The following is a 19,589-nucleotide window of genomic DNA, read 5'->3' on the forward strand; positions in this document are numbered from 1 at the left end:
TTTTCTTTCCTATTTCTGAAGAAACATTAACTTTTTTTCGCTTTCCACAGATGCTATCTGATGTTTCCACCATACTTTGTTTTATAATTATTACATTGGAAATATGATACAAGGTGCTACTATTCAATGCAAACTTGTATTATTATTCAAAAAGTCAGAAGTTCTCTGCAGAATTTATTTCTTTTGTGGTTTAATTTTAGTTCCGCATTTTCAAATGAGCATGAACTTGTTTTTTTCTTCTTTGAACGATGGTAATAGTTAAATATTTCAATTGCATGAATTTGTTAAGATATATAATATATTGCCACCTTTTTTGGTAACAGCTAACTGTGGAGAAACTGCTTTAAGTTGACCTTCTGTTGTATTAATAGTGATTTGGATTTACTTTGTTCCTGCTGTCAGTTGTAAGTTAAAATTTAGTACAATGATTTTCCTCAAATATTCCATCTTCATTGTTTCCAAATGCACAACTACATTCAGTTAATGTAATCAATACTGGTATGTTCTCTTGCAGTTTATAGCTATTATATTGATAAATGCAATTTTTAGCTCAGCCTTAACAAAATCAAAAGGACCCATTATTGTCAAAACAATGGTGATGGTAGTCATTGTCATACAGCACAGAAATAGGCCCTTCAACCCTGCTGGTCCATGCTGACCAAGATGTCTATCTAAGCTATTTTGTTTTGCCAGTGTTTGTTCTGTAACTTCCCTAAACTTTTCCTGTTACTCTCCCTGCTTCAACACTCCCCCAGCAGCTCACACCACATATATGCTGCCCTCCTCTCAACAAGAAGTTGCTCCTCAAATTTCTATTAAATCTTTCTCCACTTATCTTAAATCTATGGCCATTTATTCTTGATTCCCCAACCCCAGGAAAATGACTGCCCTACCAAAGTGTATACCTTGTACTTCAATGCGTTAAAATTCATCAGGCATGATTTGCCAAACATTCTGTTTCTCCTTGAAGCGTATAACTGTTTTCAGTGTTTACTATGCTGTCAAGTTTTGTGTCATCTGCAAATTTGAGATCGTGCCTTGTCTACAAGTTCATCAATGTATATGAACTAAAGCAGCGGTCTTGTGATGAATCCTAAGGGAACAGCGCTACGTATCGTCCTGATAGCCAATCACCATGACATTCTTTTTGTATTAAACGAATTTCTTATTCATTGTCTCTCTGCCCCTTTTACAAGGCCTTTGACTCACAACTCTACACTGACTATGAACTGCCAATCCTCTCCATGTTCTATCAGCTACCCCCAGACTCTACTATTCATCTTCTCACTCGGCAATTTACAATGACCTATTAACCTGTCGACACATACCTTCTTGGGATGTGGGAAGGCTGGAGAAGCCAGAGGAAGTACATGCATTTGCAGGGAAGATGTGCAGATTCCACACAGACAGTTTTGGAGATCAGGAAAACTGACTACTTTATGCTGTGACACCACAATTATACAAGTTAGGAGCAGCAAAAGGCCACTTGGTCCCTTGAGTTTACCATTTAACAAGATTGTGTCTCAACTGTGTTCCTGGATAGATAAAGGAGAATCAGAGAATAGTCATAGTCATACTTTATTGATCCTGGGGGAAATTGGTTTTCGTTACAGTTGCACTGTAAATAATAGTAATAGAACCGTAAATAGTTAAATAGTAATATGTAAATTATGCCAGTAAATTATGAAATAAGTCCAGGACCAGCCTATCGACTCAGGGTGTCTGACCCTCCAAGGGAGGAGTTGTAAAGTTTGATGGCCGCAGGCAGGAATGACTTCCTATGACGCTCTGTGCTGCATCTCGGAGGAATGAGTCTCTGGCTGAATGTACTCCTGTGCCCACCCAGTACATTATGTAGTGGATGGGAGACATTGACCAAGATGGCATGCAACTTAGACAGCATCCTCTTTTCAGACACCACAGTGAGAGAGTCCAGTTCCATCCCGACAACATCACTGGCGGATGTTTTGTACTTGGATTTTCTGAAGGCCTTTGACAAGGTGCCGCACATGAGGCTGCTTAACAAGTTAAGAGCCCATGGTATTACAGGAATGGTACTATCATGGATAGAGCATTAACTGATTGGCAAGAGGCGAAAGTCAGAACAAAGGGAGCCTTTTCTGGTTGGCTCCACTGTGGTGTTCCACGTAGTTATGTGTTGGGACCACTCCTTTTAAGTTGTATGCCAATGATTTGCATGAAGGAATGAATAGCTTTGTAGCCAAATTTGCAGACAATACGGAGGTAGGTGGAGGGGCAGGTAGTGTTGAGGAAGCAGGGAGGCTGCAGAAGGACTTAGGCAGATTAGAAGAATGGTCAAAGAAGTGGCAGATGGAATACAGTGTTGGGAAATGTATGGTCATGCACTTTGGGGAAAAAAAAAGTAAAAGTATAGGGGTCAAAGAGACTTGGAGTCCTTGTGCAAGATTCCCTAAAGGTTAATTTGCAGGTTGAACACAGAACATAGAATAGTACAGCACAGTACAGGCCCTTAGGCCCACAATGTTGTGCCAACCCTCAAACTCTGCCTCCCATATAACCCCCCACCTTAAATTCCTCCATATACCTGTCCAGTAGTCTCTTAAACTTTACTAGTTTATCTACCTCCACCACTGACTCAGGCAGTACATTCCACGTACCAATACTCTGAGTGAAAAACCTTGAGCTAGTGATGGGGAAGGCAAATGCGATGTTAGCATTCATTTCAAAAGGACTAGAATATAAAAGCAAGGATGTCATGTTGAGGCTTATAAGGCACTGATTGGGCCTCAGTTGGAGTATTGTGAAGCAGTTTTGGGCCCCTTATCTAATAAAGGATGTGCTGACATCGAGGGTTCAGAGCAGGTTCACGAAGATGATAGTGGGATTGAAAGGCTGATCATATGAGAAGCTTTTGATGGCTCTTGGCCTGTACTCACTGGAATTCTGAAAAATGAGGGGTTGGGAACTCATTGAAGCCTCTCGAATGTTGAAAGACCTCGATAGAGTGGATGAGGTGAGGATGTTTCCTTTAGTGGGGTTGGTGGTCTAAGACCAGAGCACACAGCCTCAGAATAGAGGGACGTCCATTTACAACAGAGATGAGGGGATTTTTTTTTTTAGCAAGAGAATGGTGAATCTGTGGAATTTGTTGCCATAGGTGGTTGTGGAGGCCAAGTAATTGTGCAGATGTTGATAGATTCTTGGTTAGTCAAGGCATGAAGGGATACAGGGAGAAGGCAGGAGATTGGGGTTGAGAGGAAAATGGATCAGTCATGATGAAATGGTGGAGCAGACTCAATGGGCCAAATGGTCTAATTCTGCTCCTTTACATTTTGGTCTTGCTTTTCACCATAGACAGAGGGATTTCAACCCATTGTCTGTGCCGGCTCAGAAAGTAATCTCATCAAATCCATTCCTCCTTTTTTTTCTGTAATCTATTATTTCCACACATGACCTTTAGCACCTCCCAATCATCCTTCCACCCACTTAGTGCGTTAGTAATCCTCTACTCTTTTGTAAACCAGGAATCTTTCTATATTTAATCAGATATTTTACTGTTTCATGTAAAAGTAAAAAAAATGCAAAATTTTGTTCACAATTCAAAAGTGCTATTTGAAAGACTGAGCTAGTAATCTACAGCTTGTGCATTTATTAGTCGCAAAACAATTGTAAGGCCCAGTAATCTATTGAATTGTATTTTGCTATTTAAGTATACATAACTAATTTAAATAGATTGCCTATGAAACCGTACCACCGCACATAAAATTAATTCATTACATATAAAGGGTAATGAACTATTTTAGGAGAATTTATAATGCAAACCATAAGTTTAATTAATTTAAACCATCTTCCAGGTGAAGTGATTTTTAGCTGTGCAAGGGATGCATTTTTGCAAAGCTATTCAGTTGTAATTTAGGTCTAGACTGCATCTAAGTGTATATCGCAGGGTACATATACATTATCAGAATAACTAGAATAAGAAATACTAAATACAGAAGACTAGGGAAATCACTTCCTTTAATTCACCTATCTTTGAGAAAGAAGGAATTATTCCCTCTGGTATCTCTTCAAACGAGTGGTGGGATGGAGGTAAGTCTCTGCCAAAGGAGGTGTAAGACACTCCTTCCCCCCCACTAATCTGCAGGTCACCCTTGGGCAAGTTGTAGCACCTACCCCCCCCCCCCAAACAAATCAGGGTCACATGAAGCCATGGGAGCAGGTGGCAGATGGTTGTAAGAGCAGCTGGTGCATATCACGTCTTGGTTATGCGACCACTGACATCAGGCAGACAATCTCAGAAGAGTACTGATAATGGCTGGGTCACCGTCCTTGTAAAGACACTGCCCAGAAAAAGGCAAAGGCAAACCACTTCTGTAGAATCTGCTGAGAACAATCATGGTCATAGATCTTGATTGCCCACATCATACTGCATGGCACATGATGATGATTATCTCTTCAAAACAGAATGGAAAAGAAATATGAATAATAGGCTTAAATGATTGCAAGCTTCCATTTTACAGCTGTCTGGATAGTTGAAGTTTCCCTTACAGAATTTACAGATTGCTACTCAAAAATTTGGAGATACAAAAATAGTATTCACTCTCGGAATTGATTTGGGAGGATAAAAGTGAATAAATGAGAAACTTCTTAAACCCCAGTTTGTTAAACATATAGATGACATAGAATTACAGTACTGTTTTCTAGGATTGTAAAACCTCATAATACAGGAGTCTCCTGTAATACTACATTGTTCTTTTTTGTCAGCTATATTCTTCACTTGCTATTGTGAAACAAAATACATTTTTATTTGTTTAAATGAAATGTTTTTACTAATGCAGTTAAGTAGGACAAAATTGATATTTTGGGTGAGATCAGTGAAAATATTATTTGGTGTATGAATGCCTTCTTCTAAAAGGATTTTTGGTTAACATTTGCGTTTTTGTTTAGGGATATAAAGCCTGACAATGTTTTACTGGACATGAATGGACATATACGCCTTGCCGACTTTGGCTCCTGCCTGAAGTTGATGAATGATGGCACTGTGAGTACTGTTTCTTATAATAGCTGCATAAGAACAATTTTCATTGTATATATTCATACTATTCAGGAAATAGTTCCATTATGTTCAGAATATTCAATGTTTTATACCATATCATCTGCTGAAGGAAAGTATAAACAAAACAAGAAGTTGTCTGGTAAATTCCTCGTATTTTTACATCACTTTTGTGTATTTCTTGTAGTCTGCAGTTAGAAGCACAATATCTAACATTTTGTTCCATCTTATTGTAAACAAGACTTCCTACTGCTAATATCTACTGTACAGCAATATTAAGAAGCTTCCAAAATCTTATTTAATTCAAAGTTTTTCTAATCTGATGAAAATCAGCGACTTTAGAGAAAACTGAGCTGATGGAAATTTTGATAAGCATGGAATGAAGAGAAGGAATGTGAGGAATTCTGTAACAATGCTTTAAGTTTTAAATAAAACTTTAAATTGTGCTAAATTAATGCTCATGGGATTAAAAGTATTAAATTGGCATAGACTGTTTAACATGAGAAGAGGCTGGGAAAGTGGAGTTACTTTTGGTTGTAGGGTATGGGATAGATCAGTACTTGAGTGTTGACTCATCACAATCTATTTGAGTGGCATATAAGGCAACTGACTGTGGTTTGTTCAAATTTGCTGAAAGGACAAAACTATAAGGTAAATATAATTGTGCTGAGAACACAGAGTTGGAAAAGATGGTTAAAATGAAAACAGAATTCTGGAAATGTCCAAATGGTCAGGCAGCATGGCATAAGCAAAACTATTAATGTTTCCGTTCAATGACAGTTCATCAAAAAATCCTGATGAAAGGCCTGGAACCTAAAATAAAAGCACTTGTAGTCTGATCTGTTAAAAATGCTACCAGCATTTTCTGTTTATCTTTGGTTTTAACTTACTAGTATCCACACAGTTTTGCTTTTGCAAGGCATTATAAACAGTTATGTTACAGATAACTGTGGAGAAAAGGGAAATTATTTGCTTTGGAACAAAAATGGGAAAAAAAAGCTGAAATTGTTTTAAAAAGCAAAAAGTGGGGGAATAGTTGGCTTTAAGAGATACATTGATGACTTTATCTAAATTGAAGCATGCAGTTGGAAAAGCAATAGTTTTTTGGCCTTTATTAAAAAAAGGTTTGAAAATGTGTAAATAAAACTTAATACAATCATGTAAGGCCAGGGTGAAGATACACATTGAGATTATTACTTGAGGAAGGGTATATTTGTCTTTGAGACAATGCAACAGTGGTCCTTTTCGGTAATTACTGTAATAAGCATTGTTCTATAAAGTGAGGTGGAATTATTAAGGCTACAATTTAGAGTTGAGAGTGCATCTTATGCCTTGCAACATTATTAAAGGGCTTGGCAGAGGAGATGAGGGAGAATTTTTCCATAGTTATGGTGTCTAGAGTAAGAGATCTGTCTCAGAATAATGAAATTATCCACTTAAAATTAAGATGAGAAAAAGTTTAATAAAGGGTGTGAGTTTTTAGAATTTTGTACCTTGAGAGTTACAGATGCTCCTTTTAATTAAATATATTCAAGAGAGAATTCAAAATACACTTGAATAATAAGAAAATTGAAGGATTTGAGGATAATGTGGAAAAGTAGGTGATGTTAATGGTTGGCCATTATCTTAATAAATAATGGAGCAGGCTTAAATGGCTCAGGGCTTAACCCTCCTACTTATATTCTTATTTCACTAATTGCGCAACAAGTTTTGGCTGTGGCGGTCAAAATTTAAAGCATTCAATTAATATTTGCTAAGAGTCTTTATACAATCGTTTTCTTTCCATAGGATATCTGAACATGAATCTTTAAACCATAAATCAACCTGACTTTTTGGACACATTTTATTGCATGTTAACACAAGGAATTCTGCAGATGCTGGAAATTCAAGCAACACACATCAAAGTTGCTGGTGAACGCAGCAGGCCAGGCAGCATCTCTAGGAAGAGGTACAGTTGACGTTTTGGGCCGAGACCCTTCGTCAGGCCTGCTGCATTCACCAGCAACTTTGATGTGTGTTGCTTTTATTGCATGTATTTTTTTTTATCAGAGTAAAGCATACTCAAGTAATGTGTTTCCACAATTGTTCTCAGGTACAATCTTCTGTAGCAGTTGGTACTCCTGACTACATCTCTCCAGAAATCCTGCAAGCAATGGAGGATGGAATGGGAAAGTATGGACCAGAATGTGATTGGTGGTCTCTTGGCGTATGCATGTATGAAATGCTTGTTGGAGAAACACCATTTTATGCTGAGTCATTGGTGGAAACGTATGGGAAAATTATGAATCACCAAGTAAGGCCCACTTTTTTTTAGATTGACATTTTAAACAAATAGTGTGATAATTAAACACTATAGTGAAATACAGCAGTGTACTTCTTTGTAGAAGAATAGCAGTATTGCAGAAGAATATAGCAAACTGTTTAAATGGTTACCTTGTGTTTTAATTTCAATCTTGGTAAAGCTCTTTTTACTTTTACAAGCACGGTTTTTGAGCTTGCCTATTGCAATCTGTGTTAATAATAATGAAGTTCAAAGTACATATATTTCACCAGTTACAACCCTGAGATTAATCAATGAAAAACAGCACCAACAGGGCGGACAACCAGAGTTTCAAAAGACAAAAAACTGTGCAAATAAAAAAAAATAAAGAAATAATAATTATTATAAATAAGTAAGCAATAAATATCAAGAAGAAATCCTTGAAAGTGAGTCCAAGGTTTTGTGGAAACAGTTCAATGATGGGGCAAATGAAGTTGAGTGAAGATTTCTCCTCTGGTTCAACAGCCTGATGACTGAGGGGTAATAACTGTTCCTGAACCTGGTGGTGAGAGTCCTGAGGCTGCTGTACTTTCTTCCTGATGGCAGCAGTGAGAAGAGAGTGTGACCTGGGTGGTGGGGGTTGCTATTGATGAATGCTGCTTTCCTGTGACAACACGCCATGTAGATGTCCTCAAAGGTGGGAAGGGTTTTACTTGTGACGGGCTGGGCCACATCCACTACTTTTTGTAGGATTTTTTATTCAAGGGCATTGGTATTTTCAACCAGGCTGTGGTGTAGCCAGTCAGCATACTCTCCCTCACATCAATAGAAATTTGTAGAAGTTTTGGATGTCATGCCAAATCTTTGTAAACCTTCTAAGGAAGAAGAGGCGCTGCTATGCTTTCTTCATAATTGCACATACATGCTGGACCTAAGGCAGATACTCTGAAATAACATCTAGGAATTTAAAGTTGCCGACCTTTTCCTCCTCTGATCCTCTGATGAGGACTGGCTCATGGACCTGTATATAATTAAATTTATGATAAAAATGAAATCAAAATATTTAATGGGAGTGTTGAATTTTGTATCTTTTAATTTCAGGATATCCCTTTTTTTAAAATTCAACTGTTGTTTCCTTTATACAGAAATGCCGTTCTTGTTCTGCATGCATAGTGTAATACAGTAGCATTCTGACTATATTTTGTTTGACAGGAACGATTCCAATTTCCATCTCATCTCACCGATGTATCTGATGAAGCCAAGGATTTGATACAGCGGTTGATCTGTAGTAGAGAACATCGACTTGGAAAAAATGGAATGGAAGATTTCAAAAAACATTCATTTTTCAAAGGAATCGATTGGGACAATATTAGAAATATAGAAGCACCTTATATTCCTGAAGTCAGCAGCCCAACAGACACTTCAAATTTTGATGTAGATGATGACGTACTCAAAAATCCAGTTAGTATTTCAGTTTTTGTGTAATTTTTGATGTACACCAGCCAATGACAGGATTTGACTATAGATGAATTTTACATCTGGTTCTTTCTAGTACTTGTTATTTTGTGGAATTCAGGGTTATGAAATTTCTGACCAATGTAAGATTAGGACTTATTCTTGAGAGTAGAAAGTACAATCAAGATTACGTGATCTAAATGGTAGTTAATTTTCCATTGCCAGAGACCAAATTTTAGTCACTGTTCATGAGGTAATATGGCAATCTGCCCTCATTCCTTCATCAAGTCCCTTGAAAACAAGTTACCTTAAAATTCTTAGAATCAAGGCTTCTTAAACTTCCCAGCAGGGTGACAGTTACTGATAATAAACCTGTCAGGGAAGTAAATAAATTAGCCGGATCTTGTAGTCCTAACTGTCTTGGGTGGCATTAGCTTGAATTTGTTTTATGTAAGGAGACGCGGGTTCAAATAGACAAAAGAAAAAGCTGAGACTTTACGTAGAGTAGCCAATGCTTGGAGCGGCTATTGTTTCACAGAACAATTATGTTCTGGAGTATGAGGAAAAAGAAGGGGCCATAACTTATTGGACACATGAATAGAGTCGTAGAGAAAGGGAGCACCAGTATAGGCCCTTCAGTCCATCAGCTCTGCACTAACCATCAAAGTGCATATGCTATACTAATCCTACATTAGTCAGTTTCCATTCTCCCCACATTCTCAACTACCCTCAGATTCTATCACTCCCCTACATACATGCTTGGATAACTTCCAGTGGCCAATTAACTTATAAACAGTCACAACTTTGGAATGTGGAAGGAAATCTCAGCACTCGGAAGAAACCAAAGTGGTCACAGGGAAAACTCTAGGTAGACAGAACCCCAAATTAGAATTGATCCCAGATCTTTGGGGTTTATGAGATCATGGTCACTACATGCTGTACCGCTGTGCAACTTGTGTACAAATGTTTTGCCACCGTGCTGACATTGTGCCCAATGCAGAGAGATTGATCAGACATAATTTAGTGAATTGATCATTACTCCTGGCCAGAACAAGTTCAATTTTACATGATTTGCCTCATTCTTCTGGACTGATGGTTAAAATTTATAAACACGAGATTCTACGGATGCTGGAAATCCAGAGTAATACACAAAATGCTGGAGGGACATCCACGGAGTGGAATAAATAGTTGATGTTTCGGGCTGAGGCCCTTTATCAGGACTGGAAAGGAAGGGGGAAGAACCCAGGAAAGAAGCGGGAGGGGGGTGGGGAGGAAGGAGTAGCTGCGAGTTAGATGTTGGTTTTCCTTAATTTGAAAAAAAATTTAAGCTGTGTCAAACATAGACGTGGAGAGGTTTAACCAAACATCTGTTTATTAGCAATTTGCTTAATTATTGCTTTCCCAATATAGTAGGACTGATCTGTGCCTGAAATAATGCCTTTCAACAATAGTGCTATTATCTTAACTGGATTTATGAAGCAAAGCTCAATTATTTGTCAAATTTTATCTCTACATTTAATTAATTGAAATTAAGTTATTATTCTGATAATGGATTAAATGTAAACTTCTATTTGTGCTGATAAATGCTTTCTGTTGTTCTAGGAACTGGTGCCTCCAGCCAGTCACACTGCTTTTTCTGGACTGCACCTGCCTTTTGTAGGCTTCACATTTACCACCACCAGGTAGAACATCTTTGTAAATATTTTGTATGTTGTTTGTTTGTGCTTTAATTAACCATCCACTATTGCTAATGATGGATGAAACTAACTTTAGTGACATAACAACATATTTTGCTTTTTCCAAAACATTTAAGTAACTTGTACGTTTAGATTTATTCAGACATGTACGTCAAAACATACAGTGAAATGTGTCATTTGCATTCAACCAATACACCCAAGATGAGTTGAGGGAGCCTGCAATATTTGAACCTAATCTTTGCTGTATAGTCTACTTAGAAGGTTTAAGTAATACTTGATATTAATATGGTTTGTTTAAAATTTTGTATTAAGTGATTCGTGGCTTTATCTCCCATTTTGTATTAGAAAGGAAGTGGCTTTTACCTTGGTTAGAATTCAAGTTCCTAGTTCTTAACAGTATCTCATTCAAGTGGCTCTAATTCAAATCTGAGAGCTTAACAAAGGTGGTGAGAGTTAAATACTGACCAGGAACGGACGGCACTACCTCAACGGCTTAATTTGCCATTGTGTAAAGTGAAGGTTCGTCATGTATTTGTATCTACTCCACAAATCCCTTGATTTGTTTAGTTCTAAAAATCCTTTGCCTATAGCCTTCAGTGTATTCATTACTGAATATCCACAGCCTTCTAGAGTAAGGAGGTCATCTGTTTTAAAGTTTAATTAAAAACAAAATGCTAGAACTATACAAGTTCCTGAACTTGTGATGGGTTGATCTTTCAATTGGATGGGTTTTCATGTTTATTGGTCTGGACTTTAGTTTGATTTCTCCCTTTTTAGAAACTGCATTACCCTCTGAGAACTTCCAGTCTTCTGCATGTCTTTCACACGTCTTTTTCACTTCCAGTATCTGCAGTATTTTGCCTACAGTGAATGTATGAAGCAGGAACAATAATCTGCCCTACGTATCTACTATGTCACACAATAGGTTCAACCAGTTGTGGCCTCAACAGAATTTCCTCTGCTCTTCTTTGACTGTTATGTTCTATGTCTCCACCTTGAATTTATTCAAAGATTTTGTTTCTGCAGCTCTCTGAAGTAGAGGTCCAAAGAATCAGAGCCCTCTAAGAGAGTAAATTCTTCCTCATCTGTCTTAAATAGCCTACCTCTTGTTTTGAAATTCCTGCACCCTGGGTCTGGATACCCCCAATAGGGGAAACATCCTGTCAGCAACCACCTCAGAATTTTATATGCTTCAATGAGAACAACTCTTACTTTTCTAGGCTGCAATAAGTATAGGCTCAATCTCTCATCAAACCTCATGTCTTATACTAACATTCCTCAAGCTTTCCTAATCACTTGCTGCACTCCCTGACAAACGTTTCTGCTTCATGCACTTGGATTCCTAAATTTTCTGCATGTCAACATTTTGTAATCTCTCTATGTTTAATGAAGAATTTTTAAAAATTCTTCCTTCCAGCCTTACAAATTCACATCATACTCCCATCTGCCAATTTCTTCCCATTTGCTTAACCTATTTCTATCCATTTTGAGGCTGTTTGTGATTGTGGTAGGGATTTCAGTGAAGTTCAGGAACCTGTTTAATTGTTCCCCTGCCTCAGATAATATCAGTTACAGTACCCCACTGAAATCCTAGCTATGGTCAACTTGGTGAGTACAGGATTAAACTCGGATTTTCCTGGTATTCTGACTTAGCTCAGGCGCTATATAACTGTTTTCGCAATTAATAACTTCACAACAGAACAATGACATGGTCTTGAATCTGTTACCTTGCTTAAGTCATCAGATTTGAAATTATCGTTTCAGCCATTAATCTCTATAGCATGTCATCAGACACATACTATTGCTTATTTTCTAGTGAGGCATTATAATGTCAGCCTTGGCAGTGTGGTGGCATTATTGCTCTGAGTGAGAAACCTATCCAGAGATTTGCTTTATTAACCCAGACTGATAAAGCATTGCACCACTGAGAGAATATTTTACTACACAACATGCTGCTCCTTCAGTGATTCTCTTTTCTGGCTCCTCAAGTACATGGGAAAGTTCCAGTGCAGCTATTTAAAGAAAATGGGAATTCTCCTAATAATGTGGTTTGCACATCCCTCAAAACAACCTCTCTGTAAAAGATAACTGATCACATGCCATTTTATGGGATTTTGTATGTATAACAGCAGTCATCTTAAAAGCTAGTGACTTCTGGTGTGTGGTAAAAGCAAAGAAAAAAGCCCAATGCAAAGTGTATCTTTCTGATGACTTCCAATGAATAGCAAATTAAAGTTCCATTGAGTTGTCTAATTCTTGGAATATATAAATAATGTTTGCTGTTTCAGTCCTTTGTCAGATAGAACTTCTTTGAAAAAAGGCATGCGATCAGAATCAATTGACGAAGATGCAGATGTACGGATAGATTTGGAAAACAGTTTACAAATTGAGGCTTATGAGAGGCGAATCCACAGGCTTGAACAAGAAAAACTGGAACTATCTAGGAAACTGCAAGGTAACCCTGAAATTTAAATTGTATTTAAAACATGAAAGCTCAAAGCAAACCAATCAGCATCTGTGGGGGGAAAAAAAGAAATGTTTTGGATAGGTATATATTGTCAGCACTGAAACTTAAACTTCAAATATAAAGCAAAGATTAGATTTCATTTCAAAAGGAGAGTGCTTGTCCTAGAAGATAAATTTTTATTGATATTGATGTTTATTTACAGCATTTTATATTTCTTCTTAAATGTCGTAATTAGATTGTTGATTTGCAATGTTCACTCCATGTACTTGCTGATTAAATTTCATGTCTTGGGCCCTTAGAGACTACACAAGGGTTACAGTCACTTAATAGTTCAACACGTGGAATGGGTACCATCAGCAGAGATAAAGAAATTAAGAAGTTGAATGAGGAAATGGAAAATCTAAGAAAGCAGTTAGCAGGTATATTTTTATTTGTTGATATTTTACATTTTGAAAATCATACCAGAGCTTCTTGATAGATCTATTTGTTCTGCTAGTTCTGTTTGTTAGGAACCGAGTAACCATACACATAATATGGATGGGTGAAAGAGCACATTAGAGGTTAAGAATCCTTCAGCAAGCCATCTCACCACCTAAATCCCCAAAGCCTGGTCATCATTTACAAAGCTCAAGTCAGGAGTGTAATGGAATACTTTGATTTGCTGGTATTAGTGCTGCTTCAACATTTTCAGAAGCTCAGCTCCATACAGGACAGAGCAACTTGCTTGATAGGCACTCTATATATAACTGCTGACTCCATCACTGATGCACAGTAGCAGCAGTTTTGTACCATTTGCAGGGTGAAAATCGCCAATACCCCGTAGACAGTACCTTCCAAACCTGTGACCTTTGTCAGCTAGACAGACAAAGGCAGCAAAGCATGGCAAATACTGCTACCTAGACATTGCCCTTCAAGCCCCACACCATCCTGACTATATCACTGTCCTTCACCATTGCTCCGTCAGCATCCTGGAATTCTCTCCCTAACCACTCTTCCTGTACCTCCAGGACAGTAGTGGTTCAAGACAGTAGCTCACCAGCACCTTCTCAGGGGCAACTAGGTATGGGCAATTAAATGCTGGCTCAGCCTGCGAATGTGGCAAAGGCTACAAAAAGTGATGGATGCAGCCTAGTGCATCACAGGCAAAGCCCTCCCCACCACTAAGTATACTTAAAGCAGCATCCATCATCAAAGATGCCCACCATCCAGGCCATTCCCTCTTTTCACTACTACCATCTGGCAGGGGGCGCAGAGACCTTGGGTTCCACACCAACAGATTCTGGAACAGTTATTACCCTACAACCATCAAGTTCCTGAACCGGCATGGATAATTTAATTCATTGCTACTCTGAGCTGATTCTACAAGCTCCAGACTCTTGGCAACTTGATATTCCCAATATCATTTTCAATTGTTGTCTTTTTCACATTGGTTGTCTATCAGTCTTTGTCAATATATAGTTTTTTTTTGTAAAACTAATTTATTTCTTTTTTCCTGTAAATGCTTGCAAGAAAATGAAGCTGTTTTAATTTCAAGTCATCCTCAGTGTGATTTTTCACCACAGTGTTAAGTTTCCTTGACAGTGTTGCTTCCTTCCTGATCTTAGCTGCACTAATAAATCACCTACCATTGTTTTAACCATCTTAAAGCCTTCAGTAAAGCACAGTACACATCTTAATGATTTGGTGTAATTTCACCTTTCCCTTGAGTTGCTAATTTTCATTGAGCACTCTTGAATCCAGTCAGCATGCCTAGCCAATTTTTTTTGGTGATTTGGAATATCTTTTCATTCAGAGAAAATTAAAGAACACTTATTTCTAATGGCCTTATGATTTTTCCAATTGTTTGCACACTGTTCAAGTAATTAATCATTAATTCCCAGATACTGCCAACAGCATTCCCATCAGTGCCATGTTCATTATAAGACCATAAGATACAAGAGCAGAATTGGGCCATTTTCCCTGTTGAGTCTGATCCAATTTTCTTCTCCTGCCTTCTGCCCGTATCCCTTCATGCCCTGACCAATCAAGAATCTATCAACGTCTACCTTTAATATGCATATAGACTTGGCCTCCACAGCTGCCTGTGGCAAAGAATTATACAGATTCACCACTCTCTGGCTAAAGAAATTTTTCCTCATCTCCATTCAAAAAGGACACCACTCCATTCTGAGGCTGGTCTTAGACTCTCCCACCATAGGAATCATCGACTTTGCTTTTAAAAGCTTCTGAGCTGTTCTTAGTGGATTACACTGTGACTCATTTTACATTAATTCTTAGCTTCCTGTTTTTTTTTGACTGTCTGGTTTTATATCAGTGACTCCAAGTTGCCTGTCAATCTTACTAAATCTTAGTTGTAAAGCAGAATGGCCAACTTAACTTCAATATGGTTGTTTTTGCATGTAATCTTTACATTAGTCCAATAGCTGAGTGATTGTATTTTGATCATCTCCACAGCTTATCCTCACAGTAGATTTTGGATTTATGATCTCATTCACTTCATCAGCTTCAGGTGACAATTCAATCCTGGGCATGTTTCTGAACTAGTGCATTTCCAATCATCAACACTTCTAATCCTCATTATATAGAAAATTTCATTTAGAAAAAAATCTTGAATCAGATTAGATTAGTTGTGATCAGAAAGATTGAGTTTTAGAATTATACTTTACAATGCGAAGTCATTTTGGCTCACTGGTCTCTGCTGGCTCTTTAATAGTGCCATCCAAAAGAGCTCCACTTTCTATCCCCACAGACCTAAAAGGTAGTGCTTTTCACATATGCATCCAGTTAACTTTTGAAAGACACAATTTCAGGTAGTACTTTTGCTCTATTTCTGAATTGCCATTATGGACAGAGACTAATTTCCAGGATAGGAAACCTGCAATCATAAGTAATGAGAGTCAATGTTTCATCAGAACTGGGAAAGAGAGAAAAGGAGCTCATTAACCTGCATTGAGGATGGGTGAGGGGTGACATCCCTTAAACAAACTAGGACAAACGAGACAAAATCTGGAAACCAAGCAACACACACAAAATGCTGGAGGAACTCAGCAGGCCAGGCAGCATCTATGGAAAAAGTACAGTCGATGTTTCAGGCCGAAACCCTTCAGCAGGACTAGAGAAAAACAGATGAGAAGATTTAAAAGATGGGGAGAGAGAAACACAAGGTGATAGGTGAAATGTGGGAGGAGGAGGGATGAAGTAATGAGCTTGGGAAGTTGATTGGTGAAAGAGGTATAGGGCTGGAGAAGGGTGAGTCTTCATAGGAAAGGACGGACGGCCATGGCAGAAAGAGAAGCGGGGAGGAGCACCAGAAGGAGGCAATGGGCAGGCAAGGAAATAAGGTGAGAGGGGGAAAAGGGGATGGGGAATGGTGAAGGGGTGAGGGGCATTACTGGAAGCTCGAGAAATTGATGTTCATGCCATCAGGTTGGAGGCTACCCAGATGGAATATAAGATGTTGTTCCTCCAGCATGAGTATGGCCTCATCGCAACAGTAGAGGAGGCCATGGATTGACATATCGATCAATCAATCTACTCAAAGAGTGAATTAGAGAAGTCAGAGAGTGAGAACCTAAATAGGTGATAATTGTGTCTGACAATTTCAGTAACTTGATTTCTCTGCCTCTATCAGTTTTTTTTCTCTTTAAGTGGAAGGAAGTGCCTGTCCTGACCAGCTGCCTGACCTACTGAATTCCTCCAGCACTTCTGTGTTTGTTGCTTTAGATATCCAGCATCTGTAGGCTTTCTTGTGTTTTTATGATTTCCAATCATTTCTGTTTTTATTTTGGATTTCCAGCTCTTGCAGTTTTTAAAAATTTTTAATTTAACTAATGAGATTAATTTAATTATCCCATATGGCTGATTTGTGTTACCCAGCATGTTAAGAATTAAGCTCATCATGGTTAAGGACTTCTCAAGCTAATTGCAGTGATAAATGAAAGATGACTGCTAACTTAAATTGCTATAGAGTTTATTTTTTGTGCCTGAAATGAAATATACTCATGTTCAAATGCAGTTGGTTAATAGATATTTGCATCTCTTGTATATATTTTCGTATGTTTGTTTTGTTTACAGTTCTTTGCTAAATTTTATCTCTTAAATAAGAATTGATTTTTATTTTGGCCAAATTGCCTCTTGAGTAATTGGTAAGTTAAGTTATAGTTGACAAGAAATGATTTTACTATGGACTATGTTTAAAAGCAAACAAACAAACTGGTCATTGTGAGGAGAATACACAGCCTTGTATTTTAAATTGAATTCATGTATACTTTGGATTCATTTTGCAGTTATTGCAACTGCTGTCAATTAAAGTTTTAGAGGGAAATTCCTCTAGAAGTGGTGCAATATGATGACTGAAAGAAATTAACCATATGAAAATGAAATGAGCGTATTTCATCAATGTTTCTTATTCTTGAGCTATTATCAAGGCAATGAACTTCAGGCTTTCCTTACAGAATTATCAAATATTATATGACCTTTTTTTTAATCAGCTTATTCTTAGATGTAATATGAAATGTTCATTTAGAAGTGCCTAAAGATTCCAGTGCAGAAATAGACCTTTCAATCTCAACTTTTAAACTCAGCTTGCACAGATGTCTTAAAGAGCTGTGGCATGCCTTGTCCGTGACATTAAACTTTGGTGTAAAGCCATTATTTGTTAAATATACTTGTAACTTTTCACAACAGTGATTTGCATAGATTGAGGAATGTATCCAGTAATCCAGTTGATCATATCAAGTGAAAATTTAATTCCATTTAATTGTAAGCCACTTTGAGAGCATATGTTAGGGCTGGTTTGGATTTAATCATGGAAAATTATTGTGTGAATTCACATTTTTGCTGATCACTGATGTCTTAATTTGTAATCATGTGAAATCAAAATGTGACATATTCTTGAACTTCCTACATTTTTAATTTAACGGTATCCTGAGTACATAGTAAGTAAAGTAATTTAATCATTAACAAAACTGTACTTGTTATTTCTTATGTTTATTTTATATTCTTTGACATTTGAGCTTTATGATCATTTGTAATCATTTTGATTTAGAATCAGATCGGTTAGAACATCAGCTTGAAAATGCAGTGTCTCTCCGTCAAGACTTTGAGGAATCTACAAACAAAGTAAAAGCACTTGAAAAGCAGATTAGAGCACTTAAGCAAGAAAAAGAAGAAAACCACAAGGTACCCAAGTAAAATTATTTTAGCCATTGCTGTGAAAAAGTGATAGATAATGAATAGAAGACAGTATGATTGTAAACTTTACTCACAGGGTGGAAATGGCTAATATGCGGGGGGGGGGTAATAATTTCAAGGTGTTTGGAGAAAATGTAAGGGACAATATCAGAGGTTTTGTTTTTAACATAAAGTTCTGCGTGTATGGATTGCCCTGCCAGGAGTAATGTAGAGATTAGAGATACTTAAGAGACTCTTATATAGGCACGTGGATTAAAGAAAACTGGAGGGCTCTGTAGGAGGAAAGGGTCAGATTGATCTTAGAGTAGGTTAAAAGGTCAGCATAACATCATGGGCCTTAGAGCCTATACTGCCCTGTGTTTAATTAATTCACTGGGATTTGGCATAGTTTGCTTTGGAAATCAATGATGTTGTTACATGATCTGAAGTGCTAATTTGTTCTTGTGCTATCCTAGTACAAAGTAAACAATGTAGCTCTTTGAAATGTGGTGCAGCTATAAATTGCTTAAAATATGCAGGTGGCCACTCAGGATCTGGTTTATGAAAAGACAGCTTATGTCAATTGTGATGACAATGCCAAACTTTGTGCTTCCTGACTAAGTATTTAACAAAACACCAGAAAAATATGAGTATTTAGATTGAACATTTTGTAGCTGTCATCAGTGACTTCCATTTCCTCCATATGGAATTACCTGGAGTTAATGCTGACTTTAGAGAAAGGAGAGGAAAATGCCAATTTAGATCAGAATGTCGGTGAGCAAAAGATCAGCAACAAAACACCTAAAAAGAACTGAGGTTCCAGCTTTGCATTAGTTCACTTCCAGCATCTTTGAACTTGTAGTCGGTATTCAACTTTATCCTGTGAGTGTGGTTATATCTATTTCTTGTATATAGCAACTTCAAAATAGATCAATCATCATTGATCAATTTACAATTTGTAAAGCCCTTAAAAACTAAGGGTGTGAGATGATCTCTATTTATTAGTTCCACATCACCACCAATTACTATGGTATGCCATTTTTGGAAATCTAACAATGGAATATAGCAAGTCTGACTGCAGTGTTTCAGTTATTCAGATCACCTGTGTGCCTGCATCTTACTTGAAGCAAATTGTAGCCCAGTGATTTTAAAATTTTCATTACATACAGTTTTAGTACTCTCAAAGTTCCTTGTATACAGTGCAAACTTAAATACCAAATTCACATACTGTTTTTTTTTAAAGTTACTTATAGGGTATATTTGGGTAACTGTTAGCTCACCTTCTTCGCCTTGTGTCATTAAGTTTCAGATCTATAATTTCTAAAAGCCTTAAAATTAAGATATGAAACCGTCTCTATTTAATAGTTCCATACCACCAACAATTATGATGTTGAATACAGTTTCATCTTTCTGTCAGGCTAACTCTTCAAAGAGCCTCGTAAAATTTTGAATTTAACATGTTTTGAAGAGTATATTGCTTTTGCGCGGTATTCGGAGTTAACT

At 37.4% G+C, this 19,589-nt stretch overlaps 1 protein-coding gene across 1 annotated transcript in view; it reads left to right on the top strand.

Moving 5' to 3' along the window:
- cdc42bpb (CDC42 binding protein kinase beta (DMPK-like)) overlaps positions 1 to 19,589 on the top strand; it is a 198,302-nt gene that overhangs the window by 128,185 nt on the left and 50,528 nt on the right. Inside the window, exons 6-12 of the mRNA XM_072270164.1 lie at positions 4,930 to 5,023; positions 7,128 to 7,328; positions 8,508 to 8,756; positions 10,353 to 10,432; positions 12,736 to 12,902; positions 13,214 to 13,333; positions 17,962 to 18,095. Of these exons, the coding sequence (XP_072126265.1) occupies positions 4,930 to 5,023; positions 7,128 to 7,328; positions 8,508 to 8,756; positions 10,353 to 10,432; positions 12,736 to 12,902; positions 13,214 to 13,333; positions 17,962 to 18,095 (1,045 nt within the window). The remainder of the gene's footprint in view (positions 1 to 4,929; positions 5,024 to 7,127; positions 7,329 to 8,507; positions 8,757 to 10,352; positions 10,433 to 12,735; positions 12,903 to 13,213; positions 13,334 to 17,961; positions 18,096 to 19,589) is intronic.

The sequence above is a fragment of the Mobula birostris genome, chromosome 1 (genome assembly GCF_030028105.1).
Source record: "Mobula birostris isolate sMobBir1 chromosome 1, sMobBir1.hap1, whole genome shotgun sequence".
Lineage (NCBI taxonomy): Eukaryota > Metazoa > Chordata > Chondrichthyes > Myliobatiformes > Myliobatidae > Mobula > Mobula birostris.